At 37.5% G+C, this 23,436-nt stretch overlaps 1 protein-coding gene across 1 annotated transcript; it reads left to right on the top strand.

Moving 5' to 3' along the window:
- The first annotated feature begins 18,004 nt into the window (after positions 1-18,004).
- Positions 18,005-18,568, top strand: LOC115990683 (receptor-like protein kinase FERONIA). Its single transcript, XM_031114490.1, has one exon. The coding sequence runs from the start codon at positions 18,005-18,007 to the stop codon at positions 18,566-18,568; it is 564 nt and encodes a 187-aa protein (XP_030970350.1).
- The last annotated feature ends 4,868 nt before the right edge of the window (positions 18,569-23,436 follow it).

Below are 23,436 nucleotides of genomic sequence, written 5' to 3'. Positions count from 1 at the left end.
GGCACAAGAATCTGCATTGCACTTCAAGATGTACTCTCTTGTATGTTAATTTAAATGGTAAGAAATGACAGAATCTAGTTGTTGCCATCTTTTTTCCTTCGGTATAGGAGATCTTAATTGCAGCAGAATCAAAACAAGAGGAGGAGAAAGCTATGGGACTCGATCTAGATAATGTCCCATTCGATTACAATGAAGAATAGAAAGAAGAGGCAGGGGAATCATGCAGCCCCCTCACATGCCACTGGCACGTGGAGCTAGACCTATCTTAGGGATGCAGGGTTTTCCCCATGTTATGATAGGTGCTGATGGGTTTCCCATGCTAGATCTTGGCAGGGTCAAGAGATGTTGAGTCCAGGTGGTGGACCAGATGATGACTCACAATATCAGCATGGATTCGAGGTTCACCTTGATGATCAAAATGGTGTTGGTAATAACTTTAGAAATGATGAAAGCTAAAGTCAGGAAGATTACCAAGGTACCACTATCTCGGATTAGTGATAGATGCCACCAGCTGGGCGGCAAATGAGTGATAGTGCTAACTGGAGAAACTGCTTCCTCATGCTTACCTGCTTTCTTTTCAACATGATCAAACTATAATTCTTTCACTAGTTCTGTTTTTTAGTTTTTAAATTCTGGGTGATATTTTTTTTAATTTTTTGAAAATTAGTTGAAAATGTTTAAATATGTTGCTAGGATGTGTTATATTTATGCAACAAATCAAGGGAAGGGCGATTGAACAGATATGTGAGACTTTAAACTCTTGATCTAGACTAATGTACTTGTAAAGGAATCTATACAACGTTGTCTTAAGTAGGATGCTGTGTTGATTTACAAATTCTTCATTATTATTGATGGATAACATATAAATGGCCTCTGTATTTTATTTTATTTATTTCACAAACAAAAGGTTTATAAGGGAATTTGTGTAAAACAAGACTGTCCACTGAGGACCATAAGAAATTAAGAACTGTGAAATTAGATGGGAATCTTTGGCAGTCAGTCAGTCACAAACTCACAATGCAGCCTTTTCTTAGATGTAAGGGCAAATGGAATTCTATGCATAAAAGAATGGGAAATGCTTTTATTTTGTTTCTTAAGTTATGTAGAAATTCTTAGGCTATGCTCTTGTTCTTTACTCCTACGAGGTAGTTTCCAATGTTTGACTCGATCTATATTCTGTTTCCAATGTTTGATACGATCTATATTATGTTTGGAAACAAATTATTTAGCTTTTTGTTAAAAGTGTGCTAAAAACGAAAAGTTAACTTATAAGCTAATCCCAAACACACATTCATGAGTGCATCTTGATATGCTTATGAAACTCAGGTTCATCTAATTTTATCATTAAAAAAATCTTAAAGACTCAATGTGCTACTTAACAAACTAGCCAAAATCTTATTATGCAACAAACACACTCAAGTCCTTCCATTGACTGACGGTTAAGTGAACTGAGAAAATTCAAACCCAAAACAGTATGCACCGACTTCAACAGCTTTTTTTCTCAGTTGACTGAAGCATCAATGGAAGGTGTATCAAAGTTATTCAGAAAGTCCGGGAAAAGAGCAAAACCATCTTCAGCTCTTCCTGAGGGATTATGCCGTCAATTTTCACTGGCTAAGATCAAGATTGCTACCAATAACTTAAATGATGAATTACTAGTTGGTGAGGGGGGTTTTGGCAGAGTATATAAGGGGTTTATTGATGACTGTAACAAAACCGTTGCAATAAAGCGGTTGAAACTCAAGCCGGGACAGGGTCTTGTTTTCGAGGATTCAAGGACCGAGGTGGTGTTGCTTTCCCAGCTACGCCACCCCAACCTCGTCCCTTTCATTGGATATTGTATTGATGAAGGCGAGAATATCCTAGTCTACGAGTTTATAGTCAACGGAAACCTCTACAGAAAACTCTACTACACGGACCACAATGAACATGATCGCCTCTCGTGGAAACAAAGGCTCCGAGAAAGTTGTGAAGTTGTCGCGTTTGTAAAATTGTTGATTTTAGTTAGATAATTATAGATTTGGCTGCTTGTTGTAGGCTGGTGATGTCGCGGTCATTGAGTTGCTTCTTAAGACAAACATTGATGTGAACGAGACCGACGCTGAAGGAAAATCTGCACTTCATTGGTCCCTCAACCTCAAGAATTTCACTCACCAGACAATGTCTCTCTCTCTCTCTCTCTCTCTCAAATACATACACACGCACGCATAAAAGCATGTAAATATGCATACTAATTATGATTGTGCACTTGTACCCAGAATTGTATGGCTACTGCTGGACAACGGCGACAAAGTCAGCCGAAGGAATAAGTTGGGGTTGACTGCTCTTCATATTGGGGACAACTTCATACTGGGGTCAAGCAAACTGTTATCCACGGTGACGTGAAGCCGGCCAACATTCTGTTGAACGGGAAATGGGAGGCCAAGTTGTCAGATTTCAAGTCGTCCAAGATGATTCCTTCGGGTTTGTCAGTGGTACTTTGGGATACGTGGATCCCGAATATCACATTTGGTGTGGTACTGTTGGAAGTACTCTTTGCTAGAAAAGCAATAATACATCTAAGATTGTGGAGGCATCAGTTGCATCTGGCTAGCTGTTCCCAAAAATGGAAACGAGAACTAAGAGAGACCATAAATCATATGATTGATAGCTCCAGAGTGTTTCAACATATACATGGACATTGCAACTTCTTGGGTGCAAAATGAGGGAAAGGATCGTCCCACAATGAATGAAGTGGAGGTAGGCCTTAAGCATGCATTGGAACTGCAGGAGAGCGCAGATGCTGAGAGCAAGGATGGTGAATATTACTGTCCCATTGATGAATATACCTGTAATGATTTTTCAGGATTCGCTTCTACAGTTATTGTTGAATATACCTCTAGTTCTTCTCTGCCTGAACTTGAGGAATTCCTTTTGGATTCAGATAGCTTGAGGGAATACATTTGAACACTGCCACGCCAAATGACCAGTGATTCACCACAAATATCAAAATTGCACTCCCATAAGCTAAGCAGGTTCTGCATTTATTTTACTTTCATTAGACCATGTGTTGGGTAGTATATTAAATTGGGAATATAGTGAGGTGGGTTGTTGTTGTATCCCTAAATTGTTCTTAGTATATAATCATGTTACAGTTACTAATTGAATTGAATTAGTAATGACATCTTTTTTTTTTCCTTTATATCTTACTTGTTTGTTGAATTCATGAAAGTATTTACAAGAATGTTGAAGCAAGTTGCCGTTAAAGCAAAGAGCTTTAAGTTTCATACCAGGTGTGAAAGATTAAATCTAACTCACTTGAACTTTGTTGATGACTTAATGATCTTCATTGCTACTTACTCGCAATCCATTTGAATAGTTTAAAGAATGTCAAAGGAGTTTCATGAGATTTCTGGCCTCTTAATAAATTCCAGCAAGAATGAAGTGTTCTTTGCTAGCATGTCACAAGAAACTAAACATTAACACCCCAAATAGGAAAAGAAAAGTCTCTCCTTTGCAGGGAAGCTTCAATTGCTGCAATTTATGCTCTATGAAATCTAAGTGTATTGGACCAACATTTTTTTCTTGCCAATGAAGATCATATTGGCTATTAAACAAAGGTTTAACTGCTTTCTATGAAGTGGTAAGAAAGGTCCTCCTATTGGAGCAAATGTGGCTTGGAAGAAATTTGTCTATCCAATATGAAGGAAGGTTTAGGCATTAAAAGAATCAAAGAATGGAATAAATCTGCCATCCTCAAGCCCATGCGAAACCTATTTTCTCAGATGGCTCTGTATGGATTGCCTGGACATACAGGTATTTATTAAGAGGAAAAAGCTTTTGGGAGGTCAAAATCCCATAAGCCAGTTCATGGGGATGAAGGAAATGTGACAACTAAGAGAAATAGCAAGACCCCTAATCAACTTTTCTGTGGGGAGTCATAGAATCCTTCCTTGGCATGATAACTGGCACCCAATGGTGCTGTACTTCCTAAAAATGGATTCAGAATCCTAATGGTTCAACAAGTTCTACCTTAGTTAAAATTTCAATTTTCATTCGGGATGGGAAAAGATATTGGATGCCCGCTACATTTGATGATCCGGTGGACTTCCAATATAATATTACCAAGTTAAATTTGGGCAGGAAGATAAAGTGTATGGGATTCCATCCAAATCACAGAGGTTTCTTTTCCACTTTTCATTGAATGAAATAAGGAGTAAGGCTGTGACAATTGAATGGTGGAAGCTCATATGGTTTTTAACAGCTATTACTAAGAACTCATTTATTTATTGGTTGGCCCTGAAGTATAGGCTCTCAATTCTTGAAGGACTAGTAAAATGGGGTTATAGTGGAGAGTATCTATTAGTATAATGCAGAAATCTAGTTGAGAATCAAGAACATTTATTCGAAGAACATGGCATTACGTGCTACATGCATGTGTGGTTGATAGGATTATTTTCACAATGGAAGACTCTTGACAGAGGAAGATATATCTCAATCAATAAGGGAGGATATTTGGTATAGAAAAGGGAGTTTGTAGAAATATCAAGAAATGAATCTTAAATAGGAGGCTGTGTGGAAGACTAGCGATCCCTGTATCTATTTTGCATGGAGGCTTGGATCCTGAAAGCTGATTGAGGTACTGCAATTGATTTAGAAGATTTTATTCTGGTTTGAGTTGGTTGTGCAACAATGACTCAGCTGCTTGTAATATTGTTATTTCAACAAGTAGTATTGTCCTTTGGTTCATGCATATTTCAGCTTGTATTTGTTGATTGTTGTCCAACTTCACTTAGTTGCTAGTAAATAATGGGTCCATCTACCAGTAAAGTGCAAGGGTATAATCTTTGTTTCATGTGCGATCAAGTTAGTTCATGTCCGAATGTAATGCAAGATAACGTTCAATCCAGTAAAGGGCAAGGGTAAAACTTTGTTTTATGAGTTAGTCTTGTTCTGTGGATATAACGCAAGTTGGTGACATCAGTCTTCCACAATGGGACTCCATAAGATTGGATGTTAGTTGTGTTGGGAAAAATTCTATATTATTGTGAATAAATTTTAGCAAGCACAGCGGAAGTACAACCATACAAAAACACAAAAATTTACGTGGAAACCCTTTCTCCTTAAAGGGAAAAACCACCGGACAAACTCCGAATAATTTCACTATATAAAATAGAGATTACAACACTTAGAGATACAATTTGAGTATAAAAAAAAAACTCTCTTTTTCTTTTCACTCACTGCTCTCTTCCTTACTGTGTATTTTCTCTTACTCTCTCTATTTTTCTCTTCTCTCTTGCTTGCTCTCACTCACGCAGCTCTTCAAGACTGCACTAGTCCTCACACTTTGGGACTTTCACTTCTTTTCTTCTTCTCTGCACTGGCCGAATGGCCTCTCTATTTATTTCTTCCACCTTTTCTTCTTTTCTCCCTTTCACACTCTTCACATCAAGTCACAATAAGTGCAAGCCACTTACTTTGACTTTGCTTCAACCAAAATCTCTTTCTTTAGCTCTCATTGGCCGAATGGCCTTGCTTGTTTCTTTCCTTTTTCCTTTCAGCTCTGCCATACCTGAATGACCATGCCTTTTACTTCTTTCTTCCTTCCAACGTGTATGGCAAGTTTAACATCACATATCCTTTATGTGGCTTGACTTTTGTACCTCCTACATAAATGTTGTTGGACTTTTATACATAATTGAGGAAAAGATGAACCTAACTCTTCTCTTTCGGACAAGCTTCTCCAACAAATCCATTTGACTTTGCTGACTTCTCAACACTTGTCCAACAATCTCATTTAATGAGCTAAGACAATGTGTGGGCTGGAATATGGTGTAGTGCACCCAACAAGTTGCTCAGCGTCAGCCTGTAATTACCTCCCCTAACAGCAAAAGAAACAAAGACAATCCATTTTTCAGGCTAAAACCAAGAAGAAAAAGAAAAAGGAATTCCAATTTTAGTGGGCTTTTGATCTGTTGGGAAGTCATCAAAAATTAAGGAAAAAATATGTCACTATATGAATAACGTCATTTCTAGGTGTCACATTTCGTGAATCATGCTTGCAGGCTGCAAAGATGGGCTGGAGGGTCTTAAATAATTTGCTCTTATCACGCAAGAGTCAATTTTTTACAACTTTGGGTATACCAAAAACTATAGCCGGCCTTTTACTGGACTGAAATCCAGAATTTTGTTAGGAAACGCCATTGTTTCGTAAGGTACGATAATCAAATTCTAAGAAGGATCAGAACTCGGGTCTTCATCTGTTGATTCAGGCAAATGTCCTGCAACAATTTCATCATTCTTTTCTAATCCACTAGTGGATGATGAAGCTTCAACTGCATCTACCTCGCTAAGTTCTAATTCAACTTGAATCTCATTATCGGGTAGAACATCAGACGGGTCACCAGAATCTGTAGTCTTCCCTTCATTCAACCCATTCAGGTGGTTTATCAGTTTCAGCGTGTCCCATTTCTCGAGTTATCAAGATGTGTAGTGTCTTCTGACTTTGTCCCTGCTTCTGGAGAAGATGTTGCAGTGTCAACCAAGTCGTCATCTTCACCATCAATAACATTGTCATCACTGACACCATTAATTACACCAGTGACCTCAGTGTTGGGTGATGGGGAAACAAGTGAGCCAGTTGAGCGTTCATTGGCAACCCTGTCATCCTCGAAAGCAAACCAGTTTGAATTTGTATAGAGTGAGCCACTGACCACACCAAGAGAAATGCAACAAATCATTTATCAGTTTCTAGAAATAGAATATGGACAGAAAGTTTGAAATACAAAAGTATTATTTTCTGAATTACAAGCCCAATCAAAGAGAATTAACCCACTAAATCTTCAATGTGCATGTAAACCAAAATCACAAGTTAGCCAGCACTAAGGTTGTAATATTCCAGAAAATTCTAAAATAGCTCCCCTGGCCAATTGATGTATAATTATAAGCTGAAATTCACACTGCACCCTGCCATCTTGATCAGCAGTGAACACATTAGTTTTCAAAAGGCCAACCATCCTTCTCTGTACGAACTTGGAGTTGTGAAGACCATCATCAAATTCAACAAAAGGCTACAAATGTATGGTTGTAGCCTTTAAGTGTTATTAAAAGCATGTCAAAGCAGCTTATCAAAAAAAGCATGTCAAAGCAGAAGAGTGGAGGGAAAAAGCACCTTTTAAAGCGAGCAGCATTTCAATTAAGCAAAGCAGAGTTGTGTTTAATACACACAAACTATTACACAATTTTACACACAATCCAATTTTGAGTTGAAACTGTGACTTGAAGTCATGATTTTGACCTTAGAAATCACAGTTTCAGCTAAAAAATGGGGTGTGTAAAACTGTGTTTAAGGCTCTAATACATGAAATTTATTAAAATAATCATTCACTCTGCAACAGGTTAAGATAGACCATTGATTTGTAATACTCACTTCGTTGTTACAGTTTATTTCACTACAATAAAGTCAATTTTCCCCCTCCCCCCCTCCCCCTTTTACCTTCTCTCACTTTTCAAGACTCATGTACACACAGATGAAGAGAAAAAAAAAAAAATCCAAGAAAATAGAAAGCAAAGATAGAAAACAACTTGAACAGATATTTATGGGCGATTGAACAGATACGGGGACTATACTATTGATGTAGACTAATGTACTCGTAAAGGAATTTAACAGCATTGTATTAGAAGGTTGCTGAGTTGATGTTTACAAATTCTCCAATTCTATTGGTCGATAAACATATAAATGTTGTTTGTTTTTAATTCTATTTATTTGACAAGCTAAATGTTTTTAAGGGAGTATGTATCAATCAAGACTGTTATGAAGGACCTTAAGAACTGTGAAATCAAATGAGAATTTTGGTGGTTAGTCACAGTGCAGTCCTTTCTAAGATGTAAGGCGAATGGAATCTTATACATAAATCAGTTAATTAAAGAATGGAAAAAAAATTTTATTTTTTGCTTAGATTATATAGAAATTCTTGGGTGATGTTCATGTTCTTAACTCCTAGGTAGTTCCTAATATTTGGCACTCTCTATATTTCATGGGTGCCACATCAAGAAATTCATTCATGATAACTAAGATCTATGACCATGTTTTGTTAACTTTTCATATATTGTTCAATCCATCAAGATGCACTCAAAATGAAATTCAAGATCTTCTGATGGCTAACTCACAAGTTGAACCCTGTGTTCTACGGATTGGGGTCATGTAGAACGCTTTTCCACTGATCTTGATTTGAAGCTCCAATTGCAATAGATCAGATCACCGGCAATTATAAAAAAAAAAAAAAAAAAGAATTATTAAAAAAAATGTCATATCATTAAATGAAAGTGTCATAGATTCCAAATACCAAATATATATATATATATATATATATATTGTTGTTATTATTATTATTATTTGTTATAAATTTATTTATTTAAATTTAAATTGAGTACTCTTTGATAATAGTTCTTATGTGGGTGAAAAAAAATTTACCAATTGAAGTAGCCAACAGCCCACCCCCACTCGCCTGTTCTGGAGAGCTCTCTATATTTCGTTGTTAACTTGTTATGGCATAGTCCTACCTACCCTTACCTTCTCAACCGGAAAAAAGGGAAAAAAATCTTGACTTGCTAGAGCATTATTAAAATAAAAAAAATGATTACAATAGCTAAATTTATATTGATACAATTTATTTTGCATTTACTTTTTTTTTTTATGAATTTTGAAAAAAAAAAAAAGATAGTAAATAATTATTGTAAGGACACGAATCGTAACGAACCTAACTGTGTTGGGTTCGCACGTGAAAAGGCCCAAACAATATCATTTGTAGAGCGTGGGTTTGAAAGGCTAGGCCTTGATCACCAGGTGGTGGGTTTTTCATGGCGTTCATACAAGGTTAAGGGACCTTTACCCCTGGAGTCTTTCTCCTGGAGGTGAGCTGGGAGGCTCTGGTTTTTTGGCCATTTTTCCCAGCCCCCCCTATAGATTACTCACTGTTCCTTTTATATTAGCCCGTGTCCACTGTCCTTCGTCCATGTGTAGGATTAAATCTTCCAAGACTGATACTTGTCCCATCAGCCCATACCCAAAGTCGTTGGGGGTGGTTGTAAAAGCCAAAGAACTCGGCTCCGTCAGGTGCAGAGTATTAAATGGTAGTAAGGGCAGCTTTCCACAAATATTTTAGATTTTCTTTCAAACTTAGTCCTATACCGTTTTTGCCCCTCTCTTTGGTGGGACGTTGGGTTTGCCGAGGACGGAACTGTCCTCGGCTGAATTGCAAGGTTATCCCACCGAGCTTGGACTATAGTCTTTCCTTGGCTTGGACCTCTGGCCCCCTTCACGGATAAACGGGCCCGGCCCACGAACTGTTTGGGCCCCACAATAGCCCCTCAAAACCCTGCTGTCCAACCTCTTGGTTGGAAAGGGGGGTTTTGGTAACACCGAGCCTCTTCCTACGGCCCAGTCAATTCACCCTATTAATAATGCTGGCGGCTCTTCATCTGCCCAAGAAATGCACCGGTCTGCGAGACAGTCTTTTGACTTTACTCTTGATGCGTTCTTATCGTTTGGGTATTCAAAACGCGCTTTTAATGATCTCTATTTACGAAACTACTTTAATTCGACGGTTTGTTTTGATGAGGTAGAGAAGTGGAACCGGCATGTTTGTGTTTGCAGATTCCTTTGGGGATCTGTACCTATTAAATGCCCCCCGCTCCGCCCTCTGTATAAGAAAGAAAGGGAGGAGGTTATTGTTTTTGTAAAGAATCCCTTTTCATCCTTCTGAGATTTGAAATACTTGGCCTCCCCTAAGGTTTATTTTACCCACTGGTTTATACACTAAATCGTGATACACTTTTCCATAACAACGAGTGATGCAGGAGCCATACCCCTCCCGTAAACGCCACGTTCCAATAAAGTTCATTATGGCTCGATCGGGACAGGGATGGCGAAGACTCAAAATCAGCCTCACCCTTCTTTCAGTCAAAATCCGAAGCAGGGACTCGTCACGTCAAACTTTTGGCGTGACTGAGTCGAGAACACCCATCATCAATACCAACCGCTTTCCTATGAGCATACCTAGTATGGCCCCAGCGTGTTAGGAGTCAGGACCGAGGCAGGGACTAAGTGTCTATGCTTCTTCCTCTCTTTGTTCACTGGTGGCCCTCTCCGCCTCCCTTTCTTAGTCTTCCCAGCACCAGATCCATTCTGGTGCTTTCTCTTTTCCCTCTTTTGCTCCTTTTCTTTCTTTTCATCTCTTCTCTCTTCTTCTCCTCCTTCTTTACTCATGTCCTCCATCTTCTTCATTCATCTTCTCCATCTTCTTCATTGATTTCTTCCTTACTATTCCCTTCTCTTTCATCTTTTTCCAAAGAAGGTTCTTATCATAATATGAGCAGTATTGAGGCAGAGATTGGAGAGACTTTGAAGACGAGTTTAAAAGACGCCTGACTGTTTACTTATCTGTACTGCAGATGTTATCGTTGCTTAGGCAGTTCACATTTTGTATAGGCTTGTTTGAGCCCCCCTTTGTACGTTGTAATAATTTTTCGTATTAATAAAAATTGTTATCATTTTATTTTTCATGTTCTATCTTTATATTCTCGAAATAATAGCGCAATGCAATGATATATAATCGTGTGAATTCTTTTTATTCTTAAATCGTGACCGACGTCTAGGACCAAAGTCCTAGTTAAAAAAAAAAAAAAAGGTCTTGCTCAGCGTTTATAAAAACAATCCGGTTTAATAATACTGAACCAAACGAATAGTACTTAGGGTTGAAACTCCCATTAGGCAGGAAAAGAAAGAGGCATTATGATAAGCTTTCCAAGTCGGCCCGGCAGAATACCGCCGACCTGAGAAAAAGGATACTTACCCCAAAACTAGCCGAGATGCTAATTAATTGCTCGATGTGGTGTAGGAAGTAATCGTCCGAGGAAATATCACTCGCCAAAATGAACAGTCCCCTGAGGCTACTGAATAGTGGAGTGCCCCACCATCATCCTAACACTTTTATTGGCCTTAACATTTTACAGTATTCGAGCCGGGGACTTTCCCCATCCGAGCAGTTATAAAACCTGTGATTTTTTTTTTCTTTTTTTGGTTTCCCCGTAGGCTTGAGTCCGAGGACTAGGCAAGGCCTTGGTTCTATCCCTGGGCCCCCATGCAGAACGGGCCTGGGCCGCGAATTTACTGGGCCCACAAACTAAGAGGTATTTCCGTAGTCTTAGGTTATGCGGTACTTTTTGGTGTCCCAATGTTCGAGGTGCGCCTTCACGAGACTCCTTTAATCCTAGGATTGCAGACGGCGTTGGAACTCGAGCCGGAAACATTTTGTCAGTAGCGTTCCTTGGGACGCTACGTGAATTAAATGCCATCACCTCATCTTTTTAAATAAATAGGAGAGAAATTTACTTTACCTACGCGCAAATCCTTCAGTTTCCTCCCTTAGTACATCATGTTTGAGGCGAGGGTTGGGGAAAAGGAACTCTCTCCACCACAACGGCGCCGTGTCCTCCTGAGACTCATAATGGTGGGGTACGGGCAAAAGAGGCATAGATTCAAGGGAATATCCCGCTTCGACAGAGGGGAAAGAGCGTTTCTCCCTCTTTTAGTCAAAATCCGAAGCAGGTTCTGTTCATGCCAGAATTTTGGTGTGTCAGAAGAAAAATTCTCCGCCACCAGCGCCTCTGCCTTGTTGCAGGAAAATTTTTGGTAAAGGCTCCTCAACTTTCGACTCCCTGCACCTTTCCTTCTGCGGTGTGAGGCTCAAGTCGGGTTCTTTTGCTGCCTAAGTTATGGGCATGCAAAAGCACTGAAGAAGAATAAGGTCTTGAAGCAGTAGCCGACCTCTCCTCTGTACTACCTTCTCGGCTTTATCTTATTCTCTTGTATCTTTCTTTTCTATTATGTAGTGAGCTTTGACATAAGCTGATTCTAGCTTTTCATTGTATGCTGTACTACTTCTTCGTTTTAGTAAAAGGGAAATTTATTTACTTGTTTTAAATACTATTCTTTTTGCAACACTACTTTGTGGAAGGGTGTGCTCCATGTGTGTGTTTATTCAATGATACTTAGAGCGGGAAACCTTGGAACATAGTCCAACTAATTCTAATTTACCAACACTACTAAGCATTACAACGATAATTCATAGTAAGTTAAACTTAGGAAACTAACCGAGGTAACAATTGAATATTCTGGGATGAGGGCGAGAATACCGTCTGAGAATGATAATCTCTGAATAATCCCTCCGAGGGGTTGTCTAAGCAGTAGAGAACTTAGATTGTTTTTCAGGCGACCTATTGCTCCATACTCCATCGATCCCTTTGGTGCTGCAGATCCGAAAACAGACTTGATAATCCTCACAACTTAGGAACTAACCCAATTGCTAGTGGAGAGTTTTCCTCGGATAGATCTTAAAGTCCAGGTAGTTGGTTTTCCCATAGGCTTGAGTCCGAGGACTATGCAATGCCTTGATTCTGTCCAAAACCTAGTTTTCCACGTCTAGGTAGTTGGTTTTCCCATAGGCTTGAGTCCGAGGACTATGCAATGCCTTGGCTCTGTCCAAAACCTAGTTTTCCACATCCAGGTAGTTGGTTTTCCCATAGGCTTGAGTCCGAGGACTATGCAATACCTTGGTTCTGTCCAAAACCTAGTTTTCCACATCCAGGTAGTTGGTTTTCCCATAGGCTTGAGTCCGAGGACTATGCAATGCCTTGGTTCTGTCCAAAACCTAGTTTTCCACATCCAGGTAGTTGGTTTTCCCATAGGCTTGAGTCCGAGGACTATGCAATGCCTTGGTTCTGTCCAAAACCTAGTTTTCCACATCCAGGTAGTTGGTTTTCCCATAGGCTTGAGTCCGAGGACTATGCAATGCCTTGATTCTGTTCAAAACCTAGTTTTCCACATCCAGGTAGTTGGTTTTCCCATAGGCTTGAGTCCGAGGGCTATGCAATGCCTTGGTTCTGTCCAAAACCTAGTTTTCCCTCTGCATGGGACCTTGGCTTTAGGGGAGGTAGCTCCTCAGCCAAGCCCCTAGAGTTTATCCTTACGATTAACGCTACCAAGCGCCTAGTTTACTCGTTACGGGGGACCTTGGCTTCAGGGGAGTTAGCTCCTCAGCCAAGCCCCTAGTCAATAAACGTAGCCCCTAGAAGGACTTTATACTAGAACTCTATAACCAATGGTTAGAAATAACAAGGGAACTCTCTCAACCCACCGCCTATGCCAACACATAAGCCTTTCCCACAGACGGCGCCAATTGTAAGGACACGAATCGTAACGAACCTAACTGTGTTAAGTTCGCACGTGAAAAGGCCCAAACAATATCATTTGTAGAGCGTGGGTTTGAAAGGCTAGGCCTTGATCACCAGGTGGTGGGTTTTTCATGGCGTTCATACAAAGTTAAGGGACCTTCACCCCTGGAGTCTTTCTCCTGGAGGTGGGCTGGGAGGCTCTGGTTTTTTGGCTATTTTTCCCAGCCCCCCCTATATATTACTCACTGTTCCTTTTATATTAGCCCGTGTCCACTGTCCTTCGTCCACGTGTAGGATTAAATCTTCCAAGACTGATACTTGTCCCATCAACCCATACCCAAAGTCGTTGGGGGTGGTTGTAAAAGCTAAAGAACTCGGCTCCGTCAGGTGCAGAGCATTAAATGGTAGTAAGGGCAGCTTTCCACAGATATTTTAGATTTTCTTTCAAACTTAGTCCTATACCGTTTTTGCCCCTCTCTTTGGTGGGACGTTGGGTTTGCCGAGGACGGAACTGTCCTCGGCTGAATTGTAAGGTTATCCCACCGAGCTTGGACTATAGCCTTTCCTTGGCTTGGACCTCTGGCCCCCTTCACGGATAAACGGACCCGGCCCACGAACTGTTTGGGCCCCACAATTATTATTATACATAAAAAAAAAAATTTAAAAAAAATTAGTATAAAATAAATAATTTAATTTTGAATACATTATATATATATATATATATATATATATAGGGGTGTCAATTCGAGTTAGCGTGTCGGGTTCGTGTCGTGTCGAAGTAGGGGTATTCGACTAAATGGCTCAACCCTAACCCGACCCATTTAATAATCGTGTCAGGATCCTTCAACCCTAACCCGACCTGTTAATAAGGCGGGTTGACTTGACCCAACCCATTTGACACGCTTAATAAACGAGTCGTGTTGGGTTGACACAAATGTAACACAACCCATCTCAACCTGCATAATATTAAATATAACATCCATCTAGATATAAATTTTTTTACATCCCAAAAAGCAGTGCATATACTTCAAGTCTTCAACCCACATTCAAAATAATATAGTTCAACAAAAATATAACATTCATCTAGAAATAAGTTATTTACACTCTAAAAGAAATGCATACACTTCAACCCAAATACAAAATAACAAAGTTTAACAAAAATAAAAATAATATAGTTCAACAAAGATATAATATTCTTGGAACTCGCCAAATGCTAAGTATTAATATTGAAAGAATTTGAGCAAACAGTAGACTAATTCTGACTATGACCATGATTATCATCCATAGATTCTTTGTTGATGTTCAAATTCATAACATCTTCCACAAGCTCATCCAATTTCATTTGTGTAAGTTCTATACCCCAAAAAAAAAAAAAAAAAAAAGTATTAGTAGTTCTAGAGTCTATAAAGTTTCAATTTCCAATTATATCCCTTGTAAATTTTTGTAATTACTTACTTTTCTTTTTTAATTTAAAATATATGTTGGATATAAAAGGTATTTGACAAATTTAAAATAAAATAAATATTAATTTGTTATACGAGTTAAACAGGTTGTGTTAAGTGGGTCATTTCGGGTTGACACAAATAAATTGGCGTGTCAAACGTGTCTATTGCGGGTTACGCGGGTTGACCCGTTTATAACCCGTTTCTTATCGTGTCGCTATCGGGTCGACCCGTTTATGACCCAAACCCATTAAGGCCCAACCCTAACCCGAAAAAACCCATGTCGGGTTCGTGTCGTGTTCGCGGGTTGGGTTGAACATTGACACCCCTATATATATATATATATATATATATATATAAAGTAAGGTAATACCCTAAACTTTTCAAAACTAGGCTTTTTAAAAAAGTGGGGTTTTCAAAAGTGCGGTATGAAAAAATGTTTTTAGGAAAAGTTGATTGTTTGGTAAAAACTGTTAAAAAGTGTTTTTTGAAAAAGTTGGGTGTTTAGCTAGCACTTATAAAAGTAGCGGTTTAAGTGGTAAATTACTAAAAAGGATAATGTATATATAAAGTATTGTGAAAATACTTTCTAAAAAATTATTCTAAAAAGAACTTTCAAAGTTTCTAAAAAAATTGTTTTTTTCTCACCAATATTAACTAATAATAATCTACCACTTAAAATTTATTGTGAAAATGTTGTGATAGTATTTCTCAATTTTAATTTCTCATTCTTTATTTTATTTTTCCCTTATATATTTACTTTTTTTTTCATCCATATTTCCTTCTTTTTTTTCTTCCTTTTTTCCCTCTTTTTTTCTCCTCCACACACGTACCCTCCTCTTTTCTTTTTTCCTTCTTTCCCCTTTTTCCTACCACTTCCTCCAAAACATTCCAGTTTGTTCCCCCCCCCCCCCTTTTCCTTACCATTTTCTCCAAAATGTTCTAGTTGCTGCAAAGCTCTTTTTTTTTTTTCTTTTTTTTCTTTTTTTTCTTCTTCCATTCTCTCTTTTCTCTTACCACTTCGTCTACAAGTTTCTTTCCCTCTATCCCATCAAAACACACAAACTTATAACTCTGTTTCACATCTTATAAACTATTACTTCATCAAAGGGGAGAGAGTGAGAACTGAGAAAGATCAACGATGACGGAGTTCAACGATGAATGAGAAACCCAAAGAAAATGCCGCTAGGTGAAAGGTCAGGGGATAAGGAATCCCGCTTCTGTGGCGTAGAGACAGAGTTCAACGATAACATGCCTCTGCTCTTGTCTCACAATCTCTCTTCCTCTAGCTTCAACTTCGTCGTCACTACTCTGGTTTGTATAATCGCCCATAGAGATGAAGTTCAAACTATTACTGCAAGGGATTGATTTTTTTTTTTTTTTCTTAGCTAATTTGAGAATTCTTTTTTTTTTTTTGTTTGGAATTGGAAATTTGTTATTGAATTGAACCTGGGTTTTCAATAAAATGTGAAGGGCAATTTAGTGCTTTCCTTAGCTGAATTGAACTTGGGTTTTCAAAGTTTTTTTTTTTTTTTTTCTTCTTCCTTTAGATGATTTCCCTCTTTTGGGTTTTCAATAAAATATGAAGGGCAATTTGGTAACTTCACCCAAAGTCAAACAGTAGGATTTATCAACATGCATGGGTTTTTGGAAAATGCACCTCACAGCTCCATTGGCAAAACGCGCACTCTCTTCACATTTGCAATACGTAACTTTTTTCTAAAAAGTTGCTTTTTAGACATCATTAAACGCATATATTATATTTATAGTTTCAAAAAGTGTTTTTTAGGTTGGGAAAGCTGAAACAAACATGCACAAACTTTCTTTGTTTTAGTTTATCTATTTCCTTTTCAACTGTAAGAGCATTCTCATATGTATCAAATGTCAAATATTTGGCATTTGACACACTAAACACCAAAAAAACCCCTCTCATATTTCAAATCTTATAATTTTTATCCTATGTGAATAGTATCGTTCCATCTTTAGAACGGTACAGATTGAGAATGCTAAAAAAAAATTGGTTTTTTATTCATTTCTCTCTCATTGTTTTTGCCTTTCTTTCTTCTCTCTCTTTCTTTTTCTTTTCCTTCTTTCTTTCTCCGCCACTCCTTCATCTCTGTCACTTTCTTTCCCTCTTTTTTTCTCCCTCTTTCCTTCTTCTTTCTCTAGAAGCTTCACCTCTCTCTTTTTTTCTTTTTCTTTCTCTCTTTTTTTCCTTTTTTTAACTTTTTCTATCACTTGCTCTGCGCCTCTCTATCTCTCTTTTTTTTTTTTTTTTTTGGGTCATTCTCTCTCTCTCTTTCTTCTTTTTTCTAGACTGTTGCCATTGTGGGTGGTGGTGGAGTTAAAAGACAGCTTTTTATTCTCATTCATTAATTGAGAGATCTATATTTCATTGTTCTCCTCCACTTGTTAGTTTGTCTCAGGGGCAGAGCTAGAGGGGGGCGAGGGGGGGCACCTGCCCCCCTCTGACTCCTAAAATTTTCTTGTCCATGTAATCTTAAATAGTTACTCACTGGCATAGAGAAAAAACAAAAAAAAGGACTCTCACTTGGTTGAAACTTGAAAGTGACTCTGACAGGAAAAAGAAAGTAAAAAAATAGTTTTCTCAAATATCAAACCATGTCACATTTTCACCTATTTCACTGTCCTTGTATGTAGCTTTTGTCTTGCCCCACGTTTGACACCTATTTCACAATTGTTTTCTTTTTTCTTTTCTATCATTATTTTTACCATTTTCACTATAAATGATACTTTTCACAGTATTTTATTGTTATTACAAATTTTACTACTTATATCTTACAAATTAGCACGTTACCAATCACAAAAAAATAATTCTAAACATCTATTCATTATATTGTTTTTCACAGTATTTTATTGTTGAGTGATGCTAAAAATGTTACAAATTTTACTACTTATATCTTACAAATTTGCACGTCACCAATCACAAAAAATAATTCTAAACATTTATAACACTAATCACATTTTTACCACATCAATTTATAAACTTTTTGTTATAAATTTTGTAGTAACTATGAATTGGTTATTTTTGTTTATTTATTTTAATGATATGAAATATATTTATTTTTTTTATAATTGTTTATTTATTTTGTTATTATTTTCTATTAATATTTTTTTATATTAATTTCACTTTAACTATTGTCTTTCAATTTTGCTCCCTCTGAATCAAAATCCTGACTCCGCCACTGGTTTGTCTATTTTTGGAAGGGGATCTTATCCGTGATCGCTGGGGCAAGCAGCCACAATCTACTCCCCTACTGCATCATTTCAAGTTAGTTGGTATGAAAGGTATTTCAGAGTTTATATCAAAGTTATTAAGGACGTCCGGTATGAGAAGGTCAGTCGAAACAAACCTTCCATGCCGTCGATTTTCACTGGCTGAGATCAAGACAGCTACCAATAACTTCGATGATAATTTAGTAATTGGTGAGGATCGTTATGGGAAGAAAGTATACAAGGGGTTTATTGATGACCGTACCATAAGCGTTGCAGTAAAGCGTACGGATTTAATGTCGGGTAAGAACGAGGTGCTGTTCCTTTGCCAGTTACACCACCCCAACCTCGCCCGTCTCATCGGATATATTTTCGATAAATGCGAGATGATCACAGTCTACGAATTCATGGTGAATGGAAACCTCGGCGACCACATTTACGCCACTAAACGCCATGAACCCCTCCCGTGGAAACAAAGACTCCAGATTTGCATTGGAGTGGCGCGTGGACTGCACTACCTTCAAACTGGGCTGAAGCATTGTATTTACCACCGTGACGTGCACCCGAGAAGCATTCTTCTGGACGAGAAATGGGAGGCCAAGTTGGGAGCTTTCGAGATTTCCGAGATGGGTCCCCCTAGCTTGTCAAAGGCTCAATTAAAATGGAATTTGTGGGAGTAGCGGGTACTCGTGGATACGTTGCTCCGGAGAATTTCTTTTTCGGGGGGCTGCTTATCGATAAATCTGACGTTTACTCTTTTGGCATGGTACTGTTGGAAGTGCTCTGTGCCAGAAAGCCATTGGAAGTCTCGGTGGAGAGAGAAGAAGAGGTTTGCCTGCCTGGCTGGGCCCAAAAATGCAAAGAAGAAGGGACCATAAATCAGATAATTGATCCGCATCTGACGGGGAAGATAGCCCCAGAGTGTTTAAACATATATGTGGACATTGCGACCTCTTGTGTGCAACATGAGGGAAAGGATCGTCCCACAATGGTTGAAGTGGAAGTAGGCCTCGACCATGCATTGGAGCTGCAAGAGAGCGCAGATGCTGCTAGCAAGGATGTGGATCCTGTATTGTGATCAAAAGTGCACCACATCTACCGACTTGTCCTTGGACACCACCACACCAAATGGCAAATGATTACCCACAAACAATGATCAAAATTCGCATTCTAAGAAGCAATTTATATGGTTAGTAGTTCTTTGACCAAAAAGAAAAGTGGGCTTTTCTAGAATGGCAAAACTCATGTACAGAAGTTTGGATATGAAAAATAACTTAATATAAATTCTTTTTTCTTATATATTTATTTTTAATGTCCGCTGGCATTATAATTATGATTCAAGTTTTTCTTTGTAGTACTACTTTCTTATCTACTATGAGTCTATGACAGAATATATAAAGAAGGGTAAAACTTATTATAGTGTACCTTTCATCAAGTGTAGTACATTAAATTCTCTAATTAAATTAAAAACATATTCAATTTTGATTGTTCTTGGAAAATATATAACATCTAAGGAACTGTAAAAGCGGGGGTGGAGGGAAAGGATTGCTCCAAAAAGAGAGAGAGAGAGAGGGGAATGGGGGGAGTTTGTGGTGAACAATTGCAAGAGCTACTTTTGAAAAAGAGACATTGAAAAACAGAGACTTTTTTTGGTTAGTAAATGACGAAAAGGTTTTTTTAGGTTAGAGAGAGAGAGAGAGATAAAGCAAAAAAAACGTATATGATTATCTTTTATTTTTAGCTAAAGGTAGACCACGCTTTCACAAAAAGATCAATGTAAATGAAATATATTTTATTTTAGATTGTTATATAAGTACAATATTATACAATAAGACTAAAATTATAAGGCCTTGTACCATTTGGAGCTTAGGAAATTTTCTAATTTGAGGAACCAGCACTGTTCAGATTGTCTAAGAACCTAAATAGATTTAAGCTAGCTTCTGAGAGTTTAACAGAGGGAAGTTTGGTAATTTATCTTGAGGGCTTACATAGGCGAGGGAGGGATTGGAAGCAACAAAAAAGAAAGTCTTTTAGTTTCAAGGATAGATTATATGCATAATGGAGGAAAATGAAAAAATGATGCTAAGTCATCTATAAGAAAGGCTGTGGAAGCTTTTTACGTAATAAAGGTCCAAGACCAGAATTTTATTATTTTATATTTTATAACTAGTTAAGATCAGAATTTCCAAAAGTGCTTTCAGATGCTTCTATAATGATCAAGGAGTAAAAACTGTTGATAAATAGCTGGTAAAAGATATGGTTATTGAGTTCTACCAAAGATTGTTGGGGAGTTACATTTAGGATCAAAGCATTACTCAAGCTGGCCTAGATCAGAAATATAATTTACCATCCTTGCTGAAAAAATGAATTAACTACAAAAAGATGTGCCTGGTATAGAAATCAAGGAGACTCTCTTTTCATTAAAAAGGGACAAGACTCCCTGGCCTGATGGTATACATCTCATTTCATTAGAAAAGCATGGTATGTGGTTCATTAAGAAGTTTTTGCAGTAGTTAAACCCTTTATCACATTGGTTTTATAAAGTTTATAATCCATTAAAAAATGAGGACTTCAGACCAATTTCTTGTTTCAACACAATCTAAAATTGAATTACAAAGATGTCAGCCAAATGTTTGAATAAATGCTTGATTGATCTCATAATGGAGGAATGCATCACTTCTCCCCGGTTCTCTTGCAGTACATGGAAGTTTAGTGGGGTATTTCAAGGGGGGGAAAAAGGAATAATATGAGGGGAGTCTTTATCTCTTTATTAATTTGTTTGTTATAGTCATGAAAGTTTTTTCAAGAATGTTTAAGAAAGTTACTGTGAAACCAAAGATCTTTAAGTTTCATACGAGGTATCTTTCTTCATTGCTACTTACTTGCAATCCATTAGAATAGTTTAAAGAACTTCAAAGGAGTTTCATGAGATTTCTGACCTCTTTATAAATCCCAGCAAGAATGAAGTGTTCTTTGCTAGGATGTCACAAGAAACCAAAAATTTAGATCCTCTCTATTTTGCATCAGAAAAAGTTTGGCTCTAAATATGTTTGGAGCCATCTTTTTCAACCAATTACGTGGCGGATTATAAGACTATCTATGTGTATTATTTAAAAAAGTCACATGACTCATTTAAAAAGTTGCGTGACTAAAACTACACGTGGATGATTTCTTTAATTTTCACATAGTAGGTTGGAGCAAGATAACTTCAAACATATTTGAAGCAAAACTTTTTCCTTTTGCATTTCAAGGAGTGTAGCTTGTTAGTAAAGTACCTTGGATTGCCTCTAATCCCTAGTAAATTCAAAGCTTAGGATTTTAGGCTAGTTGAAAAGATTTCAGTTAGGATAACACCCTAAATAGGAAAAGAAAAGTCTCTCCTTTGCAGGGAAGCTTCAATTGCTGCAATTTGTGCTTTATGAAATATAAGTATATTGGACCAATATTTTTAATTATCTTACTAATGAAGATCATAATGGCTACTGAATAAAGGTTAAACTTCTTTCTATAGAGTGGCAAGGATCTCCTATTGAAGCAAACGTGGCTTGGAAGAAATTTGTCTATCCGATATGAAGGAAGGTTTAGGCATGAAAAGAATCAAAGAATGGAAAAAAGCTGCTATCCTCAAGCCCGCACTAAACCTATTTTCTCAGTCTGGGTCTGTGTGGGTTGCTTGGACATATAGGTATTTATTAGGAGGAAAAAGCTTTTGGAAGGTCAAAATTCCTTAATCCAGTTCATGGGGAGGGAGGAGAATGCGACAAGTAAGAGAAATAGCCTCTAATCAAATTTTCAGTTGGGAGGGGAGATAGAATCCTTCTTTGGCATGATAACTAGGACACAATGGTGCCGTACTTCCTAAAAATGGATTCAGAGTGATATATATGTGCATGGTTCAACAAATTTTACTGTTAAAATTTCAATTTTCATTTGAGATGGGCAAAGATATTGGATGCCTGCTACATTTGATGATCTGGTAGACTTCCGATATAATATTACCAAGTTAAATTTGAGCAGGAGGATAAGGTGTATGGCCTTCCATCCAAATCAGGGAGGTTCTTTTGCCACTTATCAATTTATCATGGAAATGAAATAAGGAGTAGGACTGTGACAATTGAAGGGTGGAAGTTCATGTGGTTTTCAACAGCTATTACTAAGCACTTATTTATTTATTGGTTGGCATTGAAGGATAGGCTCTCAACTCGTGGAGGACTAGTAAAATGGAGTTATAGTGGAGATTTTCTATTCGTTTAATGCAGAAGTCTAATTGAGAGTCAAAAACATTTATTCTTTGAGTATTTTCTCACTCAAAGAATATGGCATCATGTGCTACATGCATGTCTGGTTTATAGGATATATTTTCACAATGGAAGACTCTTGACAGAGGAATAAATCTTTCAATTATTAAGGGATAACATTTGGTATAGAAAGGGATTTTGTAGAAATATCATCCTAAATAGGATTTTGTGTGAAAGACTAATGATCCCATTTTCTATTTTGCCAGGAGGCCAGGATCCTGAAATGTTTATATAAATCAAGACTGTTTATGAAGGACCTTAAGAACTGTGAAATCAGATAAGAATTTTGGTGGTTAGTCACAATGCAGTCCTTTCTAAGATGTAAGGTGAATGGAATCTTATACATAAATCAGTTAATAAAAGAATGAAAAAATATTTTATTTTTTCCCTTAGGTTAAATAAAAATTCTTGGGTAACGTTCATGTTCTTAACTCCTAAATAGTTCCTAATATTTGGCACTTTCTATATTTTGTGGGTGCAACATCAAGAAATTCACTCACGATATCTAAGATCTATGACCATGTGTAGTTAAATTTTCGTATGTTGTTCAATCCATCGAGATGCACTCAAAATGAAATTCAAGATCTTCTGATGGCCAACTCACGAGTTGGACCTTGTGTTCTACGGATTGGGGTCATGTGGAACGCTTTACTACTGATCTTGATTTGAAGCTCAATGAGAATTCCGGCTTGTTGACAGAAAATATATTTCTTGTGCTAAAGTTTTGTTTACCAGAAACCCTTAATAGCACATTAGGATGTCATCCATGTATTTAACTAATAACTTTTTTTTTTTTTTTTTTGGAGAAGAATGTATTTAAGGTGGAGCTGAAGATTGTTTTGTACTCTTCCTGTTGGACTTCAATAACTTTGAAATAGACTGTGAAACACCTTCCATTTATGCTTCGGCCAACTGATGAGAAGCTTGCAAAGCTGTTGAAGCGGCAGGCAGCACATGTCCTAAAATTATAAAACTGCGGTCAATTCGGAATGAGAATTGTCAATCTACATTTTATATATATATATATATTTTTATAACTGTTAGAAATTCCTAAATCACTCTAGATCTAATATATATCAATTCTTTAGTAATTGTACCAGCTAATATGAACTAGTTTATCAAAAAGTACATAAAATTTCTTGTCACTATTCTATTCAATCAACATCTTGAGAAAATTAAAACCCAAACCATTGTGCAACTGGAGCTGCCGCTGGTGCTGCCCGCAGAGGACCTGAAAGTTGCCATGGATT

The sequence above is a fragment of the Quercus lobata genome, chromosome 5 (genome assembly GCF_001633185.2).
Source record: "Quercus lobata isolate SW786 chromosome 5, ValleyOak3.0 Primary Assembly, whole genome shotgun sequence".
Taxonomy (NCBI): Eukaryota; Viridiplantae; Streptophyta; class Magnoliopsida; order Fagales; family Fagaceae; genus Quercus; species Quercus lobata.
This window is presented reverse-complemented; position numbering and strand designations above follow the sequence as displayed.

What these genes read in the sequence shown, in the direction of transcription:
- LOC115990683 (XM_031114490.1), top strand. Translation starts at nt 18,005, where the DNA reads ATGAGAAGGTCAGTCGAAACAAACCTTCCATGCCGTCGATTTTCACTG.